Source organism: Paramisgurnus dabryanus, chromosome 6 (genome assembly GCF_030506205.2).
Source record: "Paramisgurnus dabryanus chromosome 6, PD_genome_1.1, whole genome shotgun sequence".
NCBI classification, from domain to species: domain Eukaryota; kingdom Metazoa; phylum Chordata; class Actinopteri; order Cypriniformes; family Cobitidae; genus Paramisgurnus; species Paramisgurnus dabryanus.
Window position 1 is genome coordinate 10,512,735 of NC_133342.1, and position 25,692 is coordinate 10,538,426.

Sequence of the window (25,692 nt, forward strand, 5' to 3'; positions counted from 1 at the left end):
ATGGGGACCGTGCAGAAAGTACTAGGAACTGTGTAGCAAACACAGGGGATTGTAAAGCAAAAACTGCAAACTTACAGTACGATATGATACTGTTTACAGTTTACTTATATTGTTTTTAAAGCGTATTATCAGCATTAATACTCCAATGAAAATATACTAAGGCGGTGTGCACTGCATTGTGGGATACAGAACAGAACACAGTGTGTTGTATTGTGTTGTATCGTGATCTCACCTGCTCATCATCCAGCATTATATCTTTGATGCGAGGTAAACCTCGTGACAGCTCATTCTCCATGCGAGAATAGTGAAGCTGGTAACCACGAATCTGTCCGTTCCGTTGACACGGCAACACAGAGCGCCATGAGACTTTAATGGAGGTGCAGTTGAGGAGCTGTACCTCCACCAGTCCAGGTGGCGCTCCAGGCACTAAACAATTTACACAGACCTGAGGTCAGTCACACACACCATAAAGACGATAATGCAAATAAATGAATATCTGAGCTGTGCAAGCCTGATACTGAGAATTAAACCAGCTGAAGGATACACAATAAGTAAGGAAGAATGTTTATATGACATTAAAGATAAAATTTTTTTTTAGGAGGATCAACTTTTCAGACGTAAGACATTCTGACTTTACCATCTTCATCAGTTTTGCAGTGTACAGGCAAACTCTCAGGCCCGCGGCCCTGTGCTGTGAAAGCTGCCACCGTGATGCGATACGAGGTCCATCGCCGCAGGTTCTTCAGGATCATCAGTTCTGCATCAGACTCTGAACGAATCGTCTGCGGTGAGTCAGACTCGCCCCCATCATCAGAGATCTGGTACTGTAACTCGTAACCGAGCAGTGGGCCGATCTGCCGCTCCTCCGCGGGCGGCGCCCAACTTACCGTCAGCGAGGTGGAGGTCGCGCTGATGCAGCGGACCTCGCGTGGAGAAGCCGTTAGCTCTGAACGTCAAAGCGCAACACAGTCAAAAAAAAAACACAAAAGATGAAAGACAATTGAGAAATATGGACAATGATGGATGAAATAAATAGGATGAATAACAAATGAAGAAAACTAATTATGAGGCTCCTATTACATTCAAATCAGAAGACAAATGATGCAAAACAAAGACAAACTAAAAACCGAGGGATGTCAGTGATGCGACATATTGACCCGAACACACAACCTAATTACAGAACAAGTGAGCGTGTAATGGATAGCTGCACTGTTGCCACGGCAACATAGATTGATGGATGGACGGCTGCATCAGACGAGGGATCAGACTTCCTGAGCAGATGTCGAGAGAGAATCCGAGTGACCGTCCGTCTGATCTGAAAGTCATCAGGTGTGTAACTGAGGAGAGATTATGTTCCTCATATCAAACAAATGAGCTTTAATGAGAAATCTGACGAGGGCTCTGATGATAAACAACAAACTTGTTTCCTGTGTATAACTGAATTACAGTTTTTGAGATTATATGAGGGCGCAGCAGCAGCAGACAAAATCACTCACCTGTCAAAGTCCCAGCACAGCGCCATACACAGATACACAACACACAGATATACAACTCAGATCAAATACCCACAACACCTTATAGAGATGCACCAATATATCAGCCTATAGCGGTATTTAAAAGCATTTTTCCCATTTTTCAGAGCAGATTGTATCATGAAAATCAAAAGAGGCGCATCAGAGCTCATGCTGTGTGATTATTTTGAGAAAGTTTGCAACGGTGCTTCCCTAACTATAACCAGAAACAGGAGTGTACATTATCCATGTCCTAATGGGGCATACACACCAAACACAAATACAACAATTTGCGCAAGTAGATTACATATAGGGGTGCACCGATATATCGGCCGATAATGCTTGCTGCTTCTCAATGAATTACGGTAAATGCCGCTACATCCAAAAGCCAGAGGGCGCTCTTGTGCAGAAACTCAATATGCGCTGCAGACGATGAACCATACACAAGCAGCTAACATTTTCAGGTATTTTCATGATAATAAAGAATATATGTAATGATTATGTTTGGCGAGTGTTGCCTTTTTAAATGCATTTTATAAACGACTCAAACTAACAGTGATTTCAGATTGATAAGGACTTGCTGATCAAAAACCATACATAAAATAGCTGTGAATAATATCGTCTGGGCGATTCAGAAAAGTAATCGGCCACGTATTATTAGTGTATATCGGCATTTATTGATGCACCCCTGATTACATACATAGTCAATGAAAAGATGTGAATAGACACAAACTTGCACGGGGCAATGCGAATAATGCGAATAGGGCAGCGCATTTTCAGCGAAAAAATTAAGCTATTGCGTCTATTCGCAAGTTAAAATAATATTTAACTCAAGCCAAAAATTTGCATGACACAAAGTTAAATCCTGTGAGTAATCTAGAGCGAGGAACGCGATGCTACATGTTTGGTGTGTACGTGGGCATTAGACATTATGGGATTCAAAATGTGTGTTCATCCTCTCCTGAAGAATCTGGACATCTGTCATAAATGTAATTACTGACAGAGTTATGCTGTGTTAAACAATTAGACAATAAATAAACAGAGAACTGATAACATCGACTCATGACAGAAGATCTGATGGACTGTCCTTACAAACCTGCTGAATCAAGCATGTGAATGACATGAGTCAGAAGAACTGATGTGCTTCTCCACACTTACCTGTCAGTCCTGTACACAAAATCAAACACCAAACATTTCCCTTCACAAAATTATTTAACAATTAAAGGTAAAAATCCCAACCAGTCTGTTGGTGGCTTCTGAAACACGGGAGAAAATGACACGCACACACAGTCCAGTTCACATGACGCACAGATGGATGAAGACACACAGGAGGATTTCACTAAACCTTATTCACTAACAGCTGTTGTTATAGTTGTGTGCTGGAACGCTTCAGAACCGATCACATAACACAATTACAATTATTCATTTAGCAGATGCTTTTATTCGAAGCAAATTACCAGCTTTGGAAAGCAGAAGTTTGTGCACATTTTCTGTTGGCAAAATTAAATCTCAGTGAATCCCCACGAGTTAAGGGTGAGACAAACAATTCCAGTCTGAGAATCTGAGCACAGTAAACACAATCAATGAGAATCATCCAGAAACACAGCCCAGATCTTCTCACATTAACTATCCGTTATCAATGAAAATCGAATCAGAGGAAGGTTAGTAGTGATGGTCCTTATCTGTTAGATGATGCTCAATGATTGTGTCTGGCATACAGAAGGTTAAATACATACTCGCTTGAGCAGTTCGTTGGATGATCTCATTGGTAAATGCGCCGATGCCTTTGTTGGAGATGGCAGCCAGAGAGAATGAATATTCTGTGTTCGCCCGCAAACCTTCCACCACGAATGATGTTTTGGGTTCAAAATTCCTCTTCTCCTGTTTGATTGACAAATATAGGTATTAATTAATTTATAAAAAACGTCAATCGATATTAAATCAACAGGGGCCGGTTGCACCACCTAGACATAAAAAGTTTGGTGTAAACCCTATGTCGGGCTTCCTGAAATTTTTTACGCCTGTTGCACCATCTGAAACTATGACCAGGCGCAGCTACACTAACCCCTCGTTCAGACAGCCAACGACAAGCAGTAGCAGAGCGACGCGATCTCATTCATTTCAATGGAAACCTGGCGACTTCCGGCGACACGAGCGACAGTGACCATTGGCGACCGTATGGGCGTGTCCAGCGACGCGAGAAAGTTAAGAAAAGTTTAACTTTATGCAAATGTTGAGCGACATTTGGGAGCAACTACCAATGAGAACAAAGCAGTGGAGTTCACGTCACCCTTCTCTCGTCAGTTACTGGCGTGGATGGTACTCATTTGTTTATGACAAGCAGATTTAGAAACTCCTCATTGAAAGAGACAAGCGACACACAGCGATAACGTCGCTGGCTGTCTGAACGAGGGGTTAGCATAGATGATGTGCAACCACGCGTATGCGGTCAGCCAGATTAAGAGTTGAGACGCCATTCACGTTTCTAAGGTAACAAACTTACATTTAGTGCCACCAGCTAATAGATGACAACTGAGTGCAGTCTTTCACTCTGCCATGCATGAAAGCTCACTGCTCGCGTATCCTGCGCATTAGACGCGCTAATGTCTACTCAATTTATTTATTTCTATTTTGCCATAGAAACAAGTCAACACTTTATATACTCATGCCTACCTTTGACTAGACGTAAGATTTAGTCTCTGACGTACGCTAAGCCTAGATGGTACAAGTGTAAATTCTAAATAAGACGCATTTCCAAACAAGTTTTATGACCCAATGTATGTCCAGATGGTGCAACTGGTCCCAGATCCGCAGTAACAACACTTAAAATTCCAAGTCGATTATCGTGCGGATATACAAACAAGATCAGTTTTGCCAGGAGCAAATCAGAATAGTTTCAGTGCTACTAGACAAAATATTTCCAAACATTGCCAAACAATAATAAAATGTGCTCTTAAAGGTATACTGCACCCAAACTAGGGATGCTAAACAATTAATCGCAATTAATCGTTAGCAGAATAAAAGTTTTTGTTCACATCACATATGTGTGTAAACTGTGTATAATAAATATGTATATATATAAATATGAACACATTCATGTATAATTTTAAGAAAAAAAAGTATATATTAAGTATTTATATATAATATAAATTATACATAAATATACAAATGTATATACACATGTAAACATTTCTAAAACATATGCATGTATGTGTGTACATTTATTTATACAAAGTTATTATACACAGTTCACACACATATATGATGTAAACAAAAACTTTTATTCTGCTAACGATTAATCACGATTAATCGTTAAGCATCCCTTACCCAAATATGAATACCTTACTGAAAAATCCAGCTAAGACCAGCGTAAGATGGTGAGCTAGTTTTAGCTGGTCTCCAGTTTGGTTTTAGCTGGTTTTGCTGCTGTTTGCTGGTGGTGTTGCAGCTCCTAGCTTATTCTGGTCTTAGCTGGATTTTTCAGTAGGGTATACTCACCCTTTATCCCAATTTACTCACCTTTCTAGAAGTATTTCATTTTATTTCTTCAGTTGAGCACAAACTAATAATTTTAGTTATTAAAATGCTTTCATGTTCTTAACTTCTTAATAATCTTCTTAAAGGGCACCTATTGTGCAAAATTCCCTCTTACAAGGTGCTTGGACATTAATGTGTATTGGCAGTGTGTGAACACAACCTCTCTACAATAAAAATAATCCACCTGATCCTTGTTTTTTAATCCCATTAAATCAAAGCAGTCTCATTAGACATGCTGTTTTGATTATCTTGTTAATGTGACATCACACTGACAAAGCCCCGCCCACAGCCACTGAATGACAGTCCTGCATTATCATAGTTTCCACCAACAGCAAGTAGTATGCAGAGCGTTATTGCTCCCACCCAAAAAGGGGCATTTTGAAAACATCACAGACACATTCTGGGCACACCTGAGACTTAGATATTACATCTTGTAAAAATAGGCATAATAGGTGCCTTTAAATAAACAGATTTAAAATTAAAGCGCTAAAATGAAAATCTGGCAGCATGTCGATAACGTCAAATCTCATTGGTTCTCACACTTTCATGACAAGTTGTTGTATGCTCGTTGTTGTACGTTTCATTACGACACATATAAAATCAATGAGATTTGATGACATGCCATCATGTTTCAATTTAGCACTTGGATCTGTTTATTAGGAAAAAAACACGAATTTCATATTCGGATGAACCCTTTGGTATTAAAATGAATACCATCATTACATCACAGTACAAGTCAATGAGTCAATCTATATCTTTACAGGCAAGTCTGCTTCTCACCTGAATGCCAAGTTCTGGAGCTTTGTAGATGAGTTCATAGCTTTTCACCGGCTCTTTGGAGTATGCAGGTTCCCAGGTCAATTCAACACTCGTGTCTGTTACCCTTCCTACCTGAAACTTTCCTGGCTGCCCGGGAACTTAAACAGAGAAAGGAAACGCATTAGAAAAAGCTCTCATGTCATCAGAAGACTAGGGATGCATGCCGATTAATTGCGACTATTAGTCACGATTAATCGTTATGCAGCCCTACTGAAGACACAAGCTGTGCAGAAATGCTTTACTGAAGTGTTGAGTAAATATCACTCGTCCGGTCTCACTCACCTCCAGGTCTCACTTTGACATGGACCGGGTCAGAAAAGGGTCCGTCACCCACAGACGTGAACGCCAGCACACGGATGGTGTACGTCTCAGAAGGCACTAAGCTGTTGATGGTCGTGATCACGCTGTCTTGGACGTTATGAATTTGCCAGTTGCTCATTGGCTGTGAAGGATCCATGGTGTAATACACTCGATAGCCTTTAATCAAACCGTTGGGCTCCTCCGGTTCATCCCAGCGAACCATCACAGCGTTTTGCGATATGATTCGTGCCTGTATGTTACGGGGCGGGCTGGCGGGGGCCTGCTCTCCGGTTCTAGCCTCCACCTTGTTGCTGGGCGGCCCCTGTCCGATGGTGTTGACGGCGGAAACGCGGATCTCGTACTCTGTGTTGGGGTACAGACCTCCGATGCTGTAGCGGGTGGTGGTGATGGAGTCCACTGTCTCAAACTTGCTGTCCGGTGACTTGGCGCGGTACTGAATGATGTAATAGGATACAGGGTCAGGGTTACCAGAGTCCCAGGTGATGGTGACACTGGTCGGGGTCGTCTCTGTGACGATAGGCGTGCCAGGGGCTCTCGGTAAAGCTGGAAGGCATAAAGGAAATTTTACTGCATGTTTGCTGGTACACGCTTTCATACTTTGTCTATTCAGTAAAATAAACAAGTGAATGAATGTGATCTTTATTTTTCTGTAAAGCTGCTTTGCAACAGTGCATGACTGTTAACTCTTTCCCCACCATTGACAAGTTATCTCGTCAATTAAGTAAAAGTATATCTGATGAATTTTTATGGTAATCTGCAATACCACGATTATCCACTAGAAGCCCAGGCCCAGACTAGATTATCCACTTACCCAATTTATGAAAAAAACTGAAGCCAAAACGTTATTTACTAATTTTAAACTCTGTGTATGTTTTGATAATTGTTCTGAATCTGACCTCAAACAAAATTCCTTCACAAAAATGCAATTATTAGCTTTTTGCTAAAAAAATATTTTTAAACAAAAATACCTATATTTAAAGGGGCCATGTCAGAAGACTTTTTTAAGATGTCAAATAAATATTTGTTTTCCCAAGAGCACATATATGAAGTTTCAGCTCACAATACCATATAGATAATTTATTATAACGTTAAAATTGCCACTTTGTAGGTGTGAGCAAAAATGTGCTGTTTTTGGGTGTGTCATTTAAAATGCAAATGAGCTGATAATGCAAACACTGATCACCATAATGGTAGTTTGTTGAAAGTGAAACTCAAATGTGCTGTCAATTAAGTTTTTTTTCTCTCTTTCTTTCTGCACTAAATGGCAGTGCTGTGGTTGGATAGTGCAGATTAAGAGGCGGTATTATTATAATAAGATCCCCTTCTGACATTTTAAGGACAGCCAAATTTCAATGACCTATTTTTTCACATGCTTGTAGATAATGGTTTCCCAAAACTAAGTTACTGAGTTGATTTTTTTTCACATTTTATAGGTTGATAGAAGCACTGGGGACCCAATTATAGCACTTAAACATGGAAAAAGTCAGATTTTCATGCCATGGCCCTTTAAGAGTTTATAAGTGAAGAAAAAATATAGATAGGATGCAAAAAATCCCGTTTTGTTTGTTTTTTGTTTGAAAGCAGAGGGTCTGTTGTTTCATTTGATATATTTGTATGTTTATACATTTTTAGAAGAAGATTTTCCTGGAAGGCATTTTGTGAAACTTTTGTGAAAATCACAAAAAATACTGGTGGCAACTTTTCAAAAAATGGCTGGTGGGGAATGAGTTAAAAGCGCAATAGGCATAAAATTGAATTGAATTAATGTCTGAAGACACACATACACGGAAATGAATAAATGTTACTCACATTTTACAATAACTTGTGCTACAGCTTCAATAATTCCCAGGCTGCTCATGGCCACGCAGGTGTAGTTGGCCGACTCGCGCACACCGTTGAGCTCCAGAACATTTCGTCCCACCGGCATCTCATCCTCCGGTGTCAGATCCTCAGAATTAAGCATCCACTTTACATAAGGCATGGGCGAGCCGACCGCGACACAGGTAATATTTATACTTCCACCCGGCATTATCTCGTGACTCGTGGGAACGATGGTGAAGCGAGGGGGAACGCGTCGAACTGCGGCACACAGAGAAGAAAGAAAAAGAACAACGGGGTAACAATGACAGAAAATGAACATTCGGATGAAATAATAATAATGTATAGTAAAATAACCAAAGGTTTTCTCAAGGAAAATCTCTCAACATGTGCACAAATATCTCTTTCAAGTTTCAAGCTGCGAGGCCAGAAACCCAATTCAGAAGAGGAACATAAAGCAGACAGGTTTTAGCGTTGGTACCGTTTTCCCTTTTTTAGCTTACAGGTCTCATTTTGAGCTCGGCCGGGAGGATTTTTTAAATTAAAACCCGCTCTGTTTGAAAGAGCTTTATTTCAGCTGATCGCGCCTGTGCCGATCTGAGCTCACTCCATTTACCGCAAGCCTCAGCGAGCAATGAGAAACTTCAATGAGATTTCTGTGCCTCAGGGATCCTGTCGACCCGCCACAGTTCTGATCAATAGTTGCGGATATGGAATCTATAGACCCGTGCGGGAAAGCAGGTCGTCTTCCTCCCCACCGGATCAAAGAGGAAGAGGAAGGTTGAGATTGAGAGAGGCTGACCGCAGCGCCACATGGCCGCACGAGTCGCTTGCATGCCTGATCAAACATCAACGCCACCAGACCATAAACAACGGATGAAAGCTTCAGCCTTTCACTGAAACAAATCACTACTGCATATGTTCAGCATCCATAAACCTTACAGCCATGAAACATTGCTAACGTTGCAGTTAAAGATGCTCGGCTATTTAATTCTACATGTTTAATGTAGTTCAGTGCAGATTTCTGATAGCGTCTGATGGTAACTGTGACCTTCAACTTTCAACATTAACATAGGGGTCATGACCGAGCACTGATCTGATCTAATGTAGCGTCCTGTTCAGTTTATAGATGCTGTGTGTGTATATTTAAGACTAAAACCTCATTACTTCTGCAGCAGAAAATAAAGACAAAAATATTGTGTGAAAGACCTGACTGTGAAATAATAAAAAAACGGCAAAACAAAAAGAAACACTAGAAGTTACATTAATCCACTCCATTAACCCTGCAAAACCAGATGAAACGTGAAGGAGAAAGAGTGAGAATGAGTGAGAGAGATGGGCTGCATGATTAATCGGAAAAAAGATCACGATCTCGATTCAAACATCCACACAATCTCATTTCTAAATGATAACGATTTGTCTGTCTATTAAACCTTTGACAGACATCAAACATGAACATTGACATATACGTGGGTGCTGTCGCGGAGTCATAGAGACGTCATTATGAAAAGGTGATTTTTAAACAGTGATTTTTAAATCGTGTTCATTGTGCTTTGCTTTCACAGATGTGCAAGCGGTGCGCTCATACCGGCGTGTGTCACAACTGTCTGTTTACTGCAAATACAAGCAGTTCACTTTACTTTATTTGTAAACTGTGTTAAAATTAAAGGAACAATATGAAATAAATGTATATCAATTAATCATAAAATTGCAGTACTAGTTTTGGCCACAATCCAACATCCTGTTCCTTTAACAACTAAGGAAGCCTCTTTATGTTTATTTTACCATAGCTTTGTTTAAAGGAAAACGAAAGGTAAATAAAAACTACTCTTGAGATAGATTATACCTACTCAAGTGGGTCCTGAAGTTTCAAACAGCTCTCATTTCATTTTTATTTCTTTCTGCATTATATATTTCAAATATTTAAATGACCACAGAAGTACTGGGATAAAAGTTTACATATAAACACTAATGTCTACAATCAAGGATAAACACCTTCTTTCATCCAGTAATAAAACATATATTTATTAGTTAGTCTTGAATCTTTCATGTTTATTAAAAATAATTAAAACCAAAAGAGATTGCTGCAATTTATTTTCGTCAGAACCTCTAGTAACTTATGTTATATTGTTTAGTTGGCATTCAGAACCGTGGGAGAATCGTGATCGTTCATTTGAAACTAAAAATATTATAATTCTCATTTATTTCAGAATCATGCAGCCCTGGTTAGAGAATAATGTGAGAGGGAGAGAGAGAGAGAGAGAGAGAGAAAGAGGGAGAGATAGATTGCTATGAACTACAGCTGCCCAAAATCTAAAGAGTTGTCATTAAATCATCAGATTATTATCATATCTGAGTTAAAAAGCTTTGAATGCTCAAGTTATCAGATGGAAAGAAAGACATGGAAAAAGAGAAAGCTATAAAAAGAGAGAGAAAGACGGAGAGAGACAGAATAAGACAGGGATTGTGAGAGAGATGGTGAAGAGCAAGGGTGAGACAAGAGAGGAAAAGAAAAATAGGGGGAGAGAGAGAGAGACGCTGTGCCCAAAGCCGCCTACATCCATACAGTACACGAGGCGAGTAGTATTGTGAGAGAATTCATATTGCATTTATATACTGTCTTTGTTTTATTATTATATGGTTTTCTTTCTTAGTGTTTTAATTGTAATGCATGTATTTAAGTTGAAATATTGATGTGTCTTCTGTCACCTGAATAGAACCGTTTTGCTGTAAAGTTTCGGTTTATCAAAAAACACTGAGTGCATTGCCCTTTTAAACAAAGTGCATTGAACGTGTAACGCTAAGAGAAAATAAGTAGCATTAAAGATAAAATAACTCGCTCTGTAACAAAAAGCAAATCTCAATGCTGATTGGTGGAAACTTACAGGTTAAAAAAACACAAAAAACAGCCAATTGGCCCAGCTCAAATTAGCAAATGTGACAGATGCCGCATCAGTAGCTGATGCTATGGAAAATATTGAGTCTAGGTATTAAAAGGTGTTAAAAAAACACTTTCATGTTCTCACGTGAAACTTTCATGTGTACATTTTTTTTAAAGTTTAGTTTTCCGTGCTCACGTGAAACTTTTGCGTGCGCACGTGAAACTTTCGCGATAATTTTTGCTCCATGTCCCCTTAGGAGCTCCGTACAAATCCACGACAGTATGCCCTAATTCGTAGTACCCGAAAGACGATAAACGAATAGTACCCGGACATAAACGTACCCGGATGACCTTCCACTTCTGGCAAAATTTTGAAGTGTACATGGACAGTTTACTGTCCCGTGATCCCCCAGGAGAGGAGTCACCCAACAAAAAAGAAAAAGAAAAGTTGTCAAATTCAAAAATGTGTTATAACGATGTATGTCACATGATGTATCAACATGGCAGATTTAGTACGTCCCAATTTTATTCACACTTCCCATATTCATACTACATAGAAAGTACTGTTTAAACGGTTGATGAGTAGGTACTTCATATAATTCAGTATGTACCATCACAGTAGGCGATTACAGACGCAGAGAGGGACAGAGAGAGACGGGTGGAGAGAGAGGGCGAGAAAGAGTGAAAGATGGGGTGATGTTGCCTGGGCATTGCTATGCGGTACGGTAACATAACAATGCTGTTAATATGATATCACGTAAGGAAAGTTTATCCTCACTCGTGATGCTCAGTTTATTCACCTGTTTATTGTCATCCAGGTGAAAATCATTATGCTAGAAACATAATAGCACATCTATCTAAAGTTAAATCAGTACAAGAAACATAACCAGTGATTCTTGTTTGCTAGCTGTTATTGACATGAGACCGATAATCTTAAGCAACCAAAAACAATATAAGTGAAATATGAAGACAAGAAAATAACCTCCTGCCCCTCCTGAAGCACACAACACTAACTACAGCTCTTGATATATGATATCATATAGAAATAAACTCAATTATATAATATAAACTCACAAAGGTCAAATTTGATAAGTAGCACAAAATATTACTAACAATCTCTAAAGGTGAGTTTACAGTTTAGCTGCAGGTGAGCATTGACCAAAGGTAACCCAGAATTGGACAAAAAAATCTACTGAAACTATATGGCTCAATCTTTAAGTTAGTAAGAGGTTGTTAGTGCAGGTTAGCACATACATGCATGCATACGTGCAGGCTTTAATGCTGTCATAGAGAAACATGCTCAATTAAACATCATGCAACATTTAAACATTCAACAATCAAACCCTCCGAACCCAACACCATAAAAAACAAATAAATAATGATTTCAAACAAAAGTCATCAATTACATCAGCAATGAAAATCTGCCCAGGAATTATAGGGTTATTTATAATGATGATAGCAGGGCCACTGAGGTGCCTTGTTAACACTGTAAAAAATCTGTAGAAATTACAGTATTACACTGTATTACTGGCAACTAGCTGCCAGTAACTTACTGTAAATTTGACATTTATGTTTGTTTAAAGTTAAATAAACATGAAACATTTTCAGTCTTTATCTTCTACAGTAAGTTACTGGCAACCAGCTGAATAATTACAGCAAATTTTTACAGTGTAAATTAAAAAAAAATATATTGGTTTTTGGTTCAATGTGGTATATGTCGAACGTCACGTGACCAAACCGGAAAACTGGGTTGATCGCTTCCGGTTGCCAGCATGTGTTATCGTAGCTTGTTATTGTTATTTGTAGTATTATAATTTGTGTTGTGTTCTTTTTTATTCTAAAGTCTGAATGTATGTGAGAAGAAAATGCCTTTGTTAAAAGCTATGAACTATCAAAAAAAAGTTAGGTTTACTTGGGTTTAAGATGCATATCCACTGCTGAAATTTTTTTCGCGTCTTTGGTAGCTCCTGAAGGCTTCATGTATGAAAACAGCACCATGTCAGCATAAGAATCGGAAGCGTTCTGCTATGTTTAATAGAAATATGGACATTGCGCATATAATCTATTATCTCTTTATCCAAATATATAAGTCCTAATAGCCAATGTGTCAAACTTGAAAGTTAATCAAATCAATAATATAAGTGATATATTTCATAATATGCATACTATACTTTTAATAGTGACATAACTGCATAAATATATTGTATCTTTTGCATGATTCTCTTTTTTCTTAACCTGTCTACCTGATGGCTAATGCACAACCATTAAGCATCACATCCTCTCTCTACATTTCTCGTGGGATTTATCTTCACGTCATGCAAACTTTCACTCAAGTTAAACATTTTAACTTGCATTTGAGGCAAAAAGTGCATGTTTCAGGACAATCATGCCGCCCAATTCGTTTTTTTTTTTGCATCGGCCTACGTGAGTTTGCATCATTTCGCGTCTTTACATTGACTTTTCACTCAATGTGCGTTTGGTGTGAACGCCCCATTAGACAGTGTTTTTATACAGATATTAAGACATCTTGTTTTTTTTTATTAAAAATCTGTGAAAGTTGCCCACGGACCCAATCTCACACTTTGTGTTGGATGCTTTGTGCAGTATAACAGAGGAGAGGAGCATTGTGCATTGAGTATTTTATTAGGTTTCTGTTCATTTCTTTCAAACTAATGTTGTCTAATTTAAGTTAAATGCAATATTTATTTCAGTTTTAGTTTATCTCTTATCTCTTTTTTTCAGTTAATAATTTTAGTGCCTTAACTTATTATTTCAGTTTTTGCTAGAGCAACAAATTAACATTTACTTCCAAGTTTTCAGCTAATATTTAAGACTATATTATTTTTTTCCAATTAACAGATATGTTTTAAATAGTTTTAGTCAATGATAATAATGATACACATGATGTCGCACGCAACGCATCTGGGGTCCGGGCAGCAGGGTGCATGCTCATGTTCCCAAACAGGTTAATTAACAGCATGGTGACATGAAATGAGCAGTAAAAATCCCGACCGTGCATACACAGACGCAGGAAAAACATGCTAAAAACATGATTATCATTTATAATAAAAACTGCTGGTGGTCCGACTGCTGTAAAACCGGTTCAAATGAGAACATCTAAAGTTAAAGAGTTTCTATTGTTCAAAAATCACTTTGCGGTTCCTAAAAGCCTTCCCTTCCAGCAAGAGGGGAACATTAGACTGGATGGTAACATAACGTTTGATCTATACAACAATTGGGACTGTTAAATTGGATTTGCCATTGTTAGTCTGGCCCATTACAATAAATTATCTTAAACGTAATCTTTCCTTCATCTGAAGGGTAAAGCAGAGACGACGCGTATTGACTTACAGTTCTAGCGCACACACAAGATGCTGGATAAAACGCTCTCCATTACAAAAGCACTTACAGAGAAGTAAAGGGTCACCATTTACGGTCTTCCCAGTGATCAGGAGACACATCTTACAACCTTTGAGACACATTTCGTTTGCATGTAGTTACTGAAACAAAATGTTCAACGTTTTGCCTTATGAGTCAACGATCTGGAACAAATCTTGATGCTTTTGTTTTCTCGCACTGCAGACGAGGTTATTTTCACGCAGTGATGGCGTCTCCCACGGGGGGAACCGTCACATGTCACTCAAGGTCTGATTTTCCAGGAGCGAAAGCTTTGAGCGTTCATCACAATGACAGAATGAAATCAGGACACTCGCTGATGACAAACACATTTCTTCCTCCAAAACCACAACACTCCATTAACAGACGACACTTCATGCAGTTTAAAAGCAAGCAACAAGCTGAAATAACGAAGACAGACAAAACACAGAGACGCAAAGCAAAACCTCTCTCTGGATGAGTCACAACTACAGCCTGAAAATCAGACATCATTAGATCCGCTCGGTCTGCGACTGCCGTTTCCGCCTATTAAAACTGTTGAATTAATACAAAAGTAATACTATTGCCGGGGTGCCAATCAATTCACATTATATTTCATTATATTTTAAATATGAAATCATCATATCTGGTTTTGGCCAAACATCAGCACTGTCAGTTTACTAAAGCTGTACATACTGTAGCAAGTACTGATGAACTTATAATCAGATAGTACTGGACAAATGTCATAAAAATTCATGAGCCGAGTGTCTCTGCTGCTCGTAGCGCTTTAACAATAACAGTCTATTATAGTCATAAACTTTATGAGAGAATATAATTGCTGTAAAGACACTTTAAATAAAAGAGATCCAGAGCGGACACTAGGGCTGCACAACGATTAATCGCAACTAATCGATTGCAGAATAAAAGTTTTTGCTTGACAAAATTATATACACATGTACATATACACATGCATGTGTGTGTGTGTGTGTGTGTGTGTGTTTATTTATATATACATTATTATTTTACACACATATATATGATGTAAACATTTATTCTGCAAATTATAAGTTGCGATTAATCGTTATGCAGCCATAGCGGACACATCAATGCCACATTGATATAGTATATGATAATTATTTTGTAGTCAATATCCACACAGTATACACAGCAGTCAAAAACATATTTAAACAATGCATTCACATGTAAAAATATCAAAGCAAGTGTGCACATAAATTAACTTAGCACTTTTATCACAACTAACTTTACGTCCTTGCATTTTTAGCTTTATCTGACATTGTAATTTTTTTTGCAAAATATTTTGCTTGAAAAATGTGCTTGTGATATCTCTTGTTTAAATAAACGACAATTGCTTTGATATATTGTGCTATCTAAAAGAAAACAATACAGACGAGTATGTTACAAGCATCACAAGTTTTCACAAATCATATTTGAGTGCCAAAGACAAAACTGATCAAACACAAACATAGTGCAGACACAAGCGCAAACATATAAAAACACAAAACAAACAAACGAGCACAAGCACACATCGGTCGGTACAAAACACAGGGGGACGCCAGCAGCCAATCACAACGCTGCGCTGTTCAGGCATGCAATACTCCTCATGCAAAAGGCCGCAATTTCCAATTGCTGGGTTTCCATGGCAACGCGTGCAGAGATAGAGAGAGGATCTTCCGAGCGGAAGGTTTGCAAACAAGATCCCACAATGCAACACGAGCGACTGACATTACCCTCGAATGCTCACGTCCGTCTTGGACTGTAATACCTTATTTTTTACTACCATCGTGAACACTGCGTTACTGACATTTCTCTGGGTTTCAATGCCAAACAAAAGAAAAGAAGAGAGAAAACAACAAAAACACACCAACCTTCTCGCAGCTCTGAGGGTGAAAGGTTTGAGGGGGATTTGAGAGCAGAGAGGGAAACCAGGAAAACACACACAAAGAGTAAAAAGGCCACGGCAACCATCTTCATGTGCCACAATCTCACCTCATTCATTAGCTTGTTTTTATATATTCAATCGAATGTTCAGGCCCAACTGTTTAGCATATGTCAAATTGATGTTTTTGTGGCATAAACATACAGTTTCAAATACAGCATTTTGGCTTGGCCTTGCTCTACTCTGTGATTAAATAGATTTTTTAAAGAAAGAAATAAAAAAGTATGATAAAGCAAACACACATATGACAGCACAGATCGTAAGTGTTGCATATTTTAGTATTTTACACTCTTAGCATTCACATTAAAGTCAGTCATTTAAGTGAATTTAGTTTGGATTAGTAATTAAAAACAAACAAACAAACAAACAAGCAGTCAACCAGAAAAAAACAAGCACATAAACGTTTGCAATATTAGTAGAGCGTCATGCAGCTCTTACTGAGTGTTTGAAGTTAAACACCGTGAAACATTAATATCTCTCTGTAGTATATTTTCTTGCACGCTTGAATAATTGTGATTGACAGGTCATGCTGAGGTGGGCTGACTTCATTTTTCTTCTCATTACACATAGGACTTAATTCACACACTTCTATTGTGTCTCTTTCCAGACCTTTGCATTATAAACACTTAAGTCAACAGCAGATAACACTAATTGATTTTGCCCGTAAACCCAACTCAATTTATAATTCACCCCCAAATGAAAATTCTCTTGTTATTTACTCATCCTCATCCTGTCTCAAGTGTACATGACTTTCTTTCACCAGCTAAACAAAGTCCGATTTCATTTCAATAATATCCAGGCTCTTCTTAGTTTTGTAACGCCACTAAATGGGGTTTAACGTCTTAAAGCTCAAATAAAGTGTAATTGCAAAGCCAATAAGCGCCACGAAATTATTTAATATCAATGCAAGTGTGTTGACTGAAGCTGCTAAAGTACCTGGCACATTATAGCAAGAATTAAATACACTGCAAAATTTTCCCACTCAATCAAAATTACCCAGAATTAGTGCTGTCAAATGATTAATCATAATACAAAATCAAAGGTTGTGATTGCATAATATATTTGTGTGAACTGTGTGTACTTACTATGTATATATTAGGCATGTGTGCAAAAATACCACGGTTTCACGGTATTGCCATTGCAACACTAAATGTGTTAAAATGTGTTTTTTTTCAAATGCCAGTTAAAAATAAAGCCTTTAAATTATAATATGCTTTCACAAAAATATATAATATTTTCATAATGTATATTAAATGTAAAGATCAGATCAATCACATGACTTAATGATTTAATGAATTTTGTATAAACACAGTTCATACCTTGGAGACGGTATCACGGAAAATTTTTGTGGTTTTGAAACCTTGACTGTTTAAAACCTCGGTACACCTAGGAACCGGTAACCGGCCCATGCCTAGTATATATAACCATGTATAAATTTGAGAAAAAATGTATTTATATATCAATTTATATATAATGTAAAATCAGTGTTGGGAGTAACGCATAACAAAAGTAATGCAATTACAGTAATATATCATTTTTGAAGTAACCCAGTAATATAATGCATAACTAATAACATTGTGGTAAGATTATACCCATTACAATCTCAGTAATGTGCGTTACAAACAATGCATTTTAACCTAAAATTATTTTTATGCGCCAAAGAAAAGACCTACGCACAACTATAATGAGCCCCTAACAGTGAAGAAAGAAAGTCATATATATCTGAGATGACATGAGGGTGAGTAAATTATGAATTTTTTTAATTTTGACATGAACTCTTCTGTAAAATGTTTTGATTAGCTGTTAACGGTGAATTGCATGGACTCTAAAGGGAAGAACTTTTTTATTAGAGTTATTCATTTTTTTTCTTGGACCAAAAGAAAAACTATGGCCATGTTCAGAATAGCTACTAACACATATATTTAGTATGTACACTGTGCACATTCCCACCTACTACAGTACATTTGACAAAATGTGCAGTATACACTGTACTCTATCCCAAAATGCAATGCTATTACATTTACAGTGTGATAAAATTCAAGCTTTTTACATCATTTTTCTTATTATTTAAACAGACAGCCTAAAGTTTTACAACATTTAACTAAAATATAAAATAAGTATGATGCGGTTTAGACGTGAAAAGATGAGGACATGTGACGCCAATATGGCAAACTGCTAATTACTTCATTGTTTCCTCATTTATTTGGATAAAAGTGTCCGTTAAATGCGTAAAAGCAAATGTAAATCACCAATTTGACATTTATCAAGGCAATGCCAGTATACAGTGTACACTACACAGTCTTCAATAAGTAAAGAGCTAGTATTATATTCTGAACACAGCCAACCTCCCTAACAGCGTAAATTATTATTTTATTCTAAGAAAAAAGTGACACTTTAGTCATCATGTCACAGATATACAATACACTGTACTGTATGGTGATTATATAAAGGGCTGATGGGTAAATTGACTGCTCACATGTGAGTGCGAGTACATTACCTACGGAGTACCTACTGTGTTCCATACCTCTCACGTATAAGTTAGCAGGGGATGAATATCGCACGCCCTGAGAGTTTGATGCCACACACTCGTATTTCCCCTGATCGGTTTCCTCACTGCGCTCGATCTGCAGAGCACCTGGAGAGAGAGAGAGAGAGAGAGAGAGACCAAGACAGAGAGAGAGAAAAGGTTAGGGTAGATGTAAGCAAAGAGCAAAAGACAAAAAATAAAGAATAAGAAAAAACGAGGAAGAGGAGGAGCAGATAGAGGTAAAGTAGGAAAGAGAGACGAGGAAAAAGCCTTTTTAACTCTGAGCTGTCAAATCTCATGAATATTAACAAACATTCTTCTCATTCCCCGCCCATCTGATGAAAATTACTCTTAAAATGTTTAGCAGAAAAACAAGAGAAACACATCGCTCTGATTCTGAGCAACATGATGATGATGATGATAAAGGTGGTTTTGTTTGCAGCATTATCTCTACTGGTGCATCAGATACTGACTCAGCACTCTGTGTGTGTGTGTGGTTGCATGTGTGTGTGTGTGTGTGTGTGTGCGCGCGTGTGTGTGCGCGCATGTGTGTGTGTGCGTGTGTGTGTTTTGTCATGTAAATATGAGCTGTGATCAAGCTGACAGTATCCGAGCTGGAAATAACTACTGACCTCTACAGAAATGAGGAAAGAAATTCGATTAGATGTTTTCATTTTAAAGGTGCCAAAGAATGCATTTTAATAATCTGTTCTTCTCTGATATCTACACAGAAGGTTTGTGGCTTTATTAAGTGCCAAAATGATGCAGAAACAGTTTTTCATGTCCATTTACAACCCTAGGATTTGCCTTTATAATTAAATGGTCTATTATTACCTTATTTGAAAAAGTTATGAATAATAATGTTGAGCTCTGCTCTGATTGGCTGTTTCTCCTTCAGTAGCTCTGTGTGTGTGTGTAAACAGATCTTATGTTTGAGTCTCTATCAGATGAAGATACAGATTGATTTTGAATTGTTTGTAGATTGTTAATGGACGTTTCTGAGTGGTAAGTTTATGTTTTTTTTAGTATGGACCTGCAAAACGTAACTGTAATGTGCCTAGTAGAAATTCAGCCTAAATGCTAGCATATAAGTAGTTATAGTGGTACGGCATTCGTCAAACTTTTATGACCCCCTCCCCCACCCGGTGACAGTTGCTGTCTGACAGGTCGTTTTTATGACCCTTTTGACAGGGGGGCGGGACCATCAATCAAAATCAGGACAAGTTGTCAACTTTAGACAGAAAGTATTTAATGGTTTTATTGCCGGTCATTTAGAGTGATTGTTTTTCCTGAGTGTGTTTTATGTCAAGCGTATGGTGTCATGTTTAATGACGGCTCGTGTTTCGACATTTGCTGTTTATTGACATTTGATGTCAGATCTCAACCATCCTCCCTCCTTTCGCACAAGACATGCATTCTTTCACAGGGGTGCGTGTTGTAAAGCGATTAAAGATTTCTAAAACTCAATGTTGGTAAAACAATCCCCCATTACGGTGTCAAAAAAGTAAATTGTTTATTTTAGATTTAGACAAATCATGAACAATGCTACGATTAAAACATTTGTTTGTAACATCACAAGTTATTTAATGAAATATTCCGTATACGTGTATAGTTTAAGCAATGATCTGAGCCATAACCTTCGGAGCCGGCAATACTACAATCTTTAGACGAAAGTCTAAACTAAATACAATTTTAAACGATTCATGAGTTCCGTGAATCTTTTCATAACCTGCACTATAGTTTCACGCGTATTAAAGATCCGGCGGTGTCTGACAAAGCGCCGGGTGAGCGTTCATATATGCCATTTTAAAATAATGTTAATAAATGTAATTCTGTCCACTATGGCAAAATAGGATTTTATTTTAGATTTACGGGAAACTTTAACCAAGTCTCTGATTAAGACATGTGTATACGTGCACAGATGGTGACAGAGAAACTTATATATGACGTTAATAAACTTTTAAATGTTTTTAAGAAGTATTCACCCCATTTTGGGGTTTTATTTTTAATTAAAGGCTTCTTAAAACATGTGTGATTATGTGTATATTATACAAAGAGTCTTATATTGTCTGCTCTGACAAAAATAAAGTATTATTTAGATTTAGGTCAATTGACTGCGTGTATCTTATAAATACAACTTGATAATACGTTTGTTTTGTCAAGAGACTTTTTTTAAAGTCACGCAAGAATAAAATCTTTTAGTTGTAATGGTAAACATTAAATATACTATTATCTATTTAACTATAAGCTATATTTTTCTGATCAACCTCAAAGTTTTTGATGTTGAGCTTATGACCGTGTGTGATAGATATTTCACAGCAGGGTCGGTTTGTAATCTAGGTAGAGTCTTTTAAAACTGTAGTGGTAAAATGTAATATGGTAACTCTGTCAAAAAAAAAAGTAAAAGGTTTATTTTAGATCATAATCTATTTTATGGCAAACATTACTGTATCTAAAAGTTTTTAACAACACAATTTATTTAATGAAATACGCAGTATGTGTATAGCAATGAATTGTACCAAAACCCCCGTAGGTCGACATTTCTTTAGACTAAATCCTATTTATTTTAAACTATATAAAAGTTTAATCTTTTCAGACATAGTATTCTGATCACAACATTAGATCGCGCTCCGGCGTTTACAAACATACGCGGATGAATGTTCATATCCACCGTTAAGAAACTTTTAAACGATTAAAAACACTTTCATATCATCTTCTGGGTTTTGTTTTAAATTAATGATATCTTAAAACCAACTGGGAATATGTGTTTATTACACAATAAAATGTAATTATGGCCGCTCCGGTATAATAGGGGTTTTATTTTAGATTTGGGACTTTCTTTAACCAAGTCTCTGATTAAAACATGTGAATGCGTGCACCAAAGTTGTCAGATAACGTAGACTGATGCGCACATATATCTGGTGTTAAGAGCCTTTTAAACGTTTTAAGACATTTCACACCCTATTTTGAGTTTAATTCATTAATGTCATCTAATATCGAAGTGTGTACATGTCTATTTACGATAAATGTAACACGGTACGTATTGTCAAAATAAAAGGTTTCTTGAACATGTTATTCCAGTGGGTGGTTCTTGTCTTGCGAGTGTTCGACATATTTAGTGATGTGGAAAAAGTTTGTTGTTTGGACGAACAGTTTCAGTCTCTCTCTCTCTCTCTCTCTCTCTCTCTCTCTCTCTCTCTCTCTATCACCAGTCCGCTATCAACCAGCAGACAACCCCCCCAGATGTCTGGACAGAGGGAGTGTTGGTAAAATAAAAGAAACTCAGCCCCCATTGACAAAAAGTAATAGGTTTATTTTAGATTTCAGGCTTCATTACTCAGATACAGATTAAAGCATGTTATTTCTTATTCGTAATTTAAAGAAACTTAGAAGTTTTAAGACATTTCATCACACATCCTATGATGACATAAACCCTTGTGTTAGCCCTTAGAGGACAACAAAACGGGTGCAAATATTATTTATCAACGTTTGATGTTGTTATAAACCAGGTTGTCACATACGTGACAACAATCATTGCTTTAAAGACAAAACATTTAACAAATTTGACATTTTGTTAAACATGGTTGTGTGCGTCCATAAACACAACAACAGCTAGGACATGGTTCTACATAATATTAAAATCACGGGGCTTACGTTAAATAGGTAAACCTTAATTTTTACTAAATAAAATAAAAATAAACTATTTTAACATATTATCTGATATTAGGTTAGGTTTAAGATGAATTAGTGTCTATAGCTTTACGAATTACATCGTAAAACCCCCAGCGGATATGGTGTGTGTGTGTGTGTGTGTGTAATGGATGTTATCACGTGGTGCGGACCAAACGACCAACGCTGCGGGGGTTGTGAAGCGAAGAATGAGTTCTGAACACAGAACCTTTACCAAAAACGTAACCCCGGATTAACACATCACAGAACAATTTGAACAACCGTGTCGGATTCGTACACACCAGAGGTCTGTTTTATGTTTTGCAGAAACTGTGGAAACTTTTGATGCGGCCAAGGTGTCCGAGTTCGCAAACAAACTATCAAACGCAACGCGGCGGAAACAGTGGACACGAGCCTTTTGTTGCTGAGAAGGCGATTGAACTCAGAAACAAACAAGCAAGCAACGTTGTCTACGAAACTACGGATTCTTGAAAAAGATGGCACAAAATCATTCGAACGACTACGCAATGGCCAGAAGGGGTATGTGTACGGGACCGACCTTTTTAAAGATATGCTTAAAAAGAACTACAAGCGCGAGATGTCCAATCTACTATGTACTGTGATATACAAAGAGGCCAATGTGTGCATGCCTCCAAACTATTGCGAAGCTAACGCCGAGTGTGTAACCAGACTCAAGGAAAAACAGATGTTGTGAAAAGTATAGATGACACGCTGAATAGCATGGTGCAGACGGTTGTACAGGCCCAAGAGGAACCCAGTGTGATTATTAGAAAGGCCCTAGAGATATTTTATGAATGTGACGAGGTCGAGTTTTACGTTGTCAATATCATAATAATGATAGCATTTGTAATTGATGTATGCATTGATATGCTTGTAAAGAAACGATAAATTAATGTGTGGGAAATCATAGAAAATGCCGTAGATTTCATGTTTTGAAAAGGGTCTTGGTTCATGCATGCACGTTCTATGGTATCTAGACAATATCATAACGTTTAATAATGATGATGCCTAAAAACCATTCGTGTGAGCCAGTGGCATATCTTACGCAAGTTTTTACAGTTGTTTTTTAGTTTTACCAAAAGTTTTAATCTGATTTTATTTTTTACTCAACATTATGATTGATAATCCATGTCCGTCAACAAATGTAAACTTTAACAAAAAACTACGTTCTAGTAGTTTCAATGTATGGTAACTGTTGTTTTTTCATCATTGATTTTGTATACTGCTTATGTTTTTTGTATGTTTTGATGTACCGATTTCATAAAAACAAAAAATATACAAGGATTTTTGGTCTTAATGTCTGTTGCTACCATAAGATACAAACATTAGAACATTTAGACATCTTGTTCAGACAACGTGTGACATTGCTCATTCTTCATATGTTTTTGCAAATCCACACAGAGAAATGTGAAAGATTAATAGAAATTACATGTGGCTACATCACATGTTTTTTCAGAGGCGTAAAAATAAAAGTCAACAGTGTTAGTATGGGGGTCTAAAACATCACATGCACGATATGATCCTAATTTTGATACCTGACGTCTGTCACATAGTCAAAGCTCATATACTTCATGTCTCTACGAATCCTGACAGAGTTTTAGTTTCATATACACAACACATCAAATGTAAACCACGGTAAACTAAATACATTTGACAGCAAAGATCTCTAATTTTCTGACAACCCCAAAAAAGATGATGGGGTCATCATCAAACATCACTCACTTTTTCGGTAGCGAAAGGTTTTTGTTTATTTTAGTTTAACTCGACACTGAAATTTTAGTTAAGCACACAGAAATGCACAGATTTTACGTTTTAAGTATACATGTGTACATCACATTGCGATTTCAGTCTCAACTAGATCGATGATCTATCAATATTAGCTACAAATGTTGTTAGTATGATTGCTCTGATTTCACAAAACATCCATATACATTCAAAACCTAGGGGTTCAACGCCTTAAAGTCATCAATTTTATTTCGTACACATCAACCACACCAAAATTTTTAGAATGTGCAAACTGTTTTACTTCGTTTTAAACATGTTTGTGCGGTTTCGGTCTAGATTTTATAGAAAACTTCAGAACATGACACCGTTTTAACATTTACAAAATGATGAAATATTTTACTTTTAAATGGCTCCCATGAGTATGTGTTGCTGTGACAAATACTTTTGATTGTTTGGAAATTATATGAATGCAGAGAAACAACGCAAAAGTTTTGAACTTTAACATAATTTTATATGGGTCCTGATTTTTAAAAACAGTAAGCTGTAATGTTTCTTACACACAAATCTAAACACATCACAAGTCTGAATGTTTATTAGTATGCAAAGGGTTGTTGGCGTATTTTAAACACAAGCTGTTTATCTTAATCTTTAAACAAATGTGTATGACAAAAGTTTTTCTGCCTGAACTGACACTAAGGCTCGATGCCGAAATGTTAAATCTAAGTATTTGCAAAACAACCTTCACCGTCATATAGATGTTTTCAATCTAATGGTACCTGTTTAAATGTGACCATACTATTTCAAACATTACCAAGTTGTAGATGGTTGTGACTCAAGTTACAAAGGTTTTAACAAACATTACTGTTTGTCACGGTGTGTTTCATCGCATTGCTGATGCATACAACAGACTCTCTAGTTTATGGTAAAAGGTTTACTAAATAAAAACCTAAGCATTCTGTATTATGTTGGTGCTGATGATTTTACAAGTTTACAGTTCAAACATTTTTTGCTATATTCGCTGTGAAAGATTTAGTAAATAAATCTAAAACATAAACAGTGTTGAAGAGTTACCGCAATCTTCTAGCAACAATTTTCAAGAGATTACCAACATGTATGATGTACTAGCTGTCAAGGGATCTGTGATATTATTTTCTGAAGTAATTAGCTATCTAATGGCTACTGCACAATAACTTAAGCGATAAAGAGTTTGACAAATGTTACATAAACTATAGAAACGAAACAAGATAAATTACAAAGTCACTGGCATGAGGTTTACACTTAAATAAATCACGCAGATGTTTAAAGTGGTACATGTTTTTTTTATTTCTCATCAAGTAAAAGAAATACATCATATGTTATCATTGTAGTGTAGAAATATCACAACGTTTTTCACAAGAATGTGATCATCCATCGGTTCAATAATTTCACAAACAGCAATTTGATCATTATTTGATATTGTAAACAACACAAACACACAGTAATAGTCTCTAAAGATACTACAGAATACCATTAGCTTTTTGTCATCAAGTCT

General features: G+C 37.1%; 1 protein-coding gene across 6 annotated transcripts in view; it reads right to left on the bottom strand.

The window, feature by feature from the left end:
* The window catches only part of LOC135744294 (receptor-type tyrosine-protein phosphatase S-like), a 102,359-nt gene that overhangs the window by 26,928 nt on the left and 49,739 nt on the right, over nucleotides 1-25,692 (bottom strand). For 3 of the 6 annotated variants that reach the window (XM_073814925.1, XM_065262319.2, XM_073814924.1), the window contains 5 exons: nucleotides 18,732-18,854; nucleotides 7,998-8,267; nucleotides 6,150-6,731; nucleotides 5,829-5,965; nucleotides 3,248-3,392 (listed from right to left, as the gene is read on the bottom strand). In XM_073814925.1, coding sequence (XP_073671026.1) covers nucleotides 3,248-3,392; nucleotides 5,829-5,965; nucleotides 6,150-6,731; nucleotides 7,998-8,267; nucleotides 18,732-18,854 — 1,257 coding nt within the window. Of the gene's footprint in view, nucleotides 1-232; nucleotides 427-637; nucleotides 947-3,247; nucleotides 3,393-5,828; nucleotides 5,966-6,149; nucleotides 6,732-7,997; nucleotides 8,268-18,716; nucleotides 18,855-25,692 lie in introns of all 6 variants that reach the window. The other 3 variants (XM_065262321.2, XM_065262320.2, XM_073814926.1) reach the window with 2 other exon arrangements.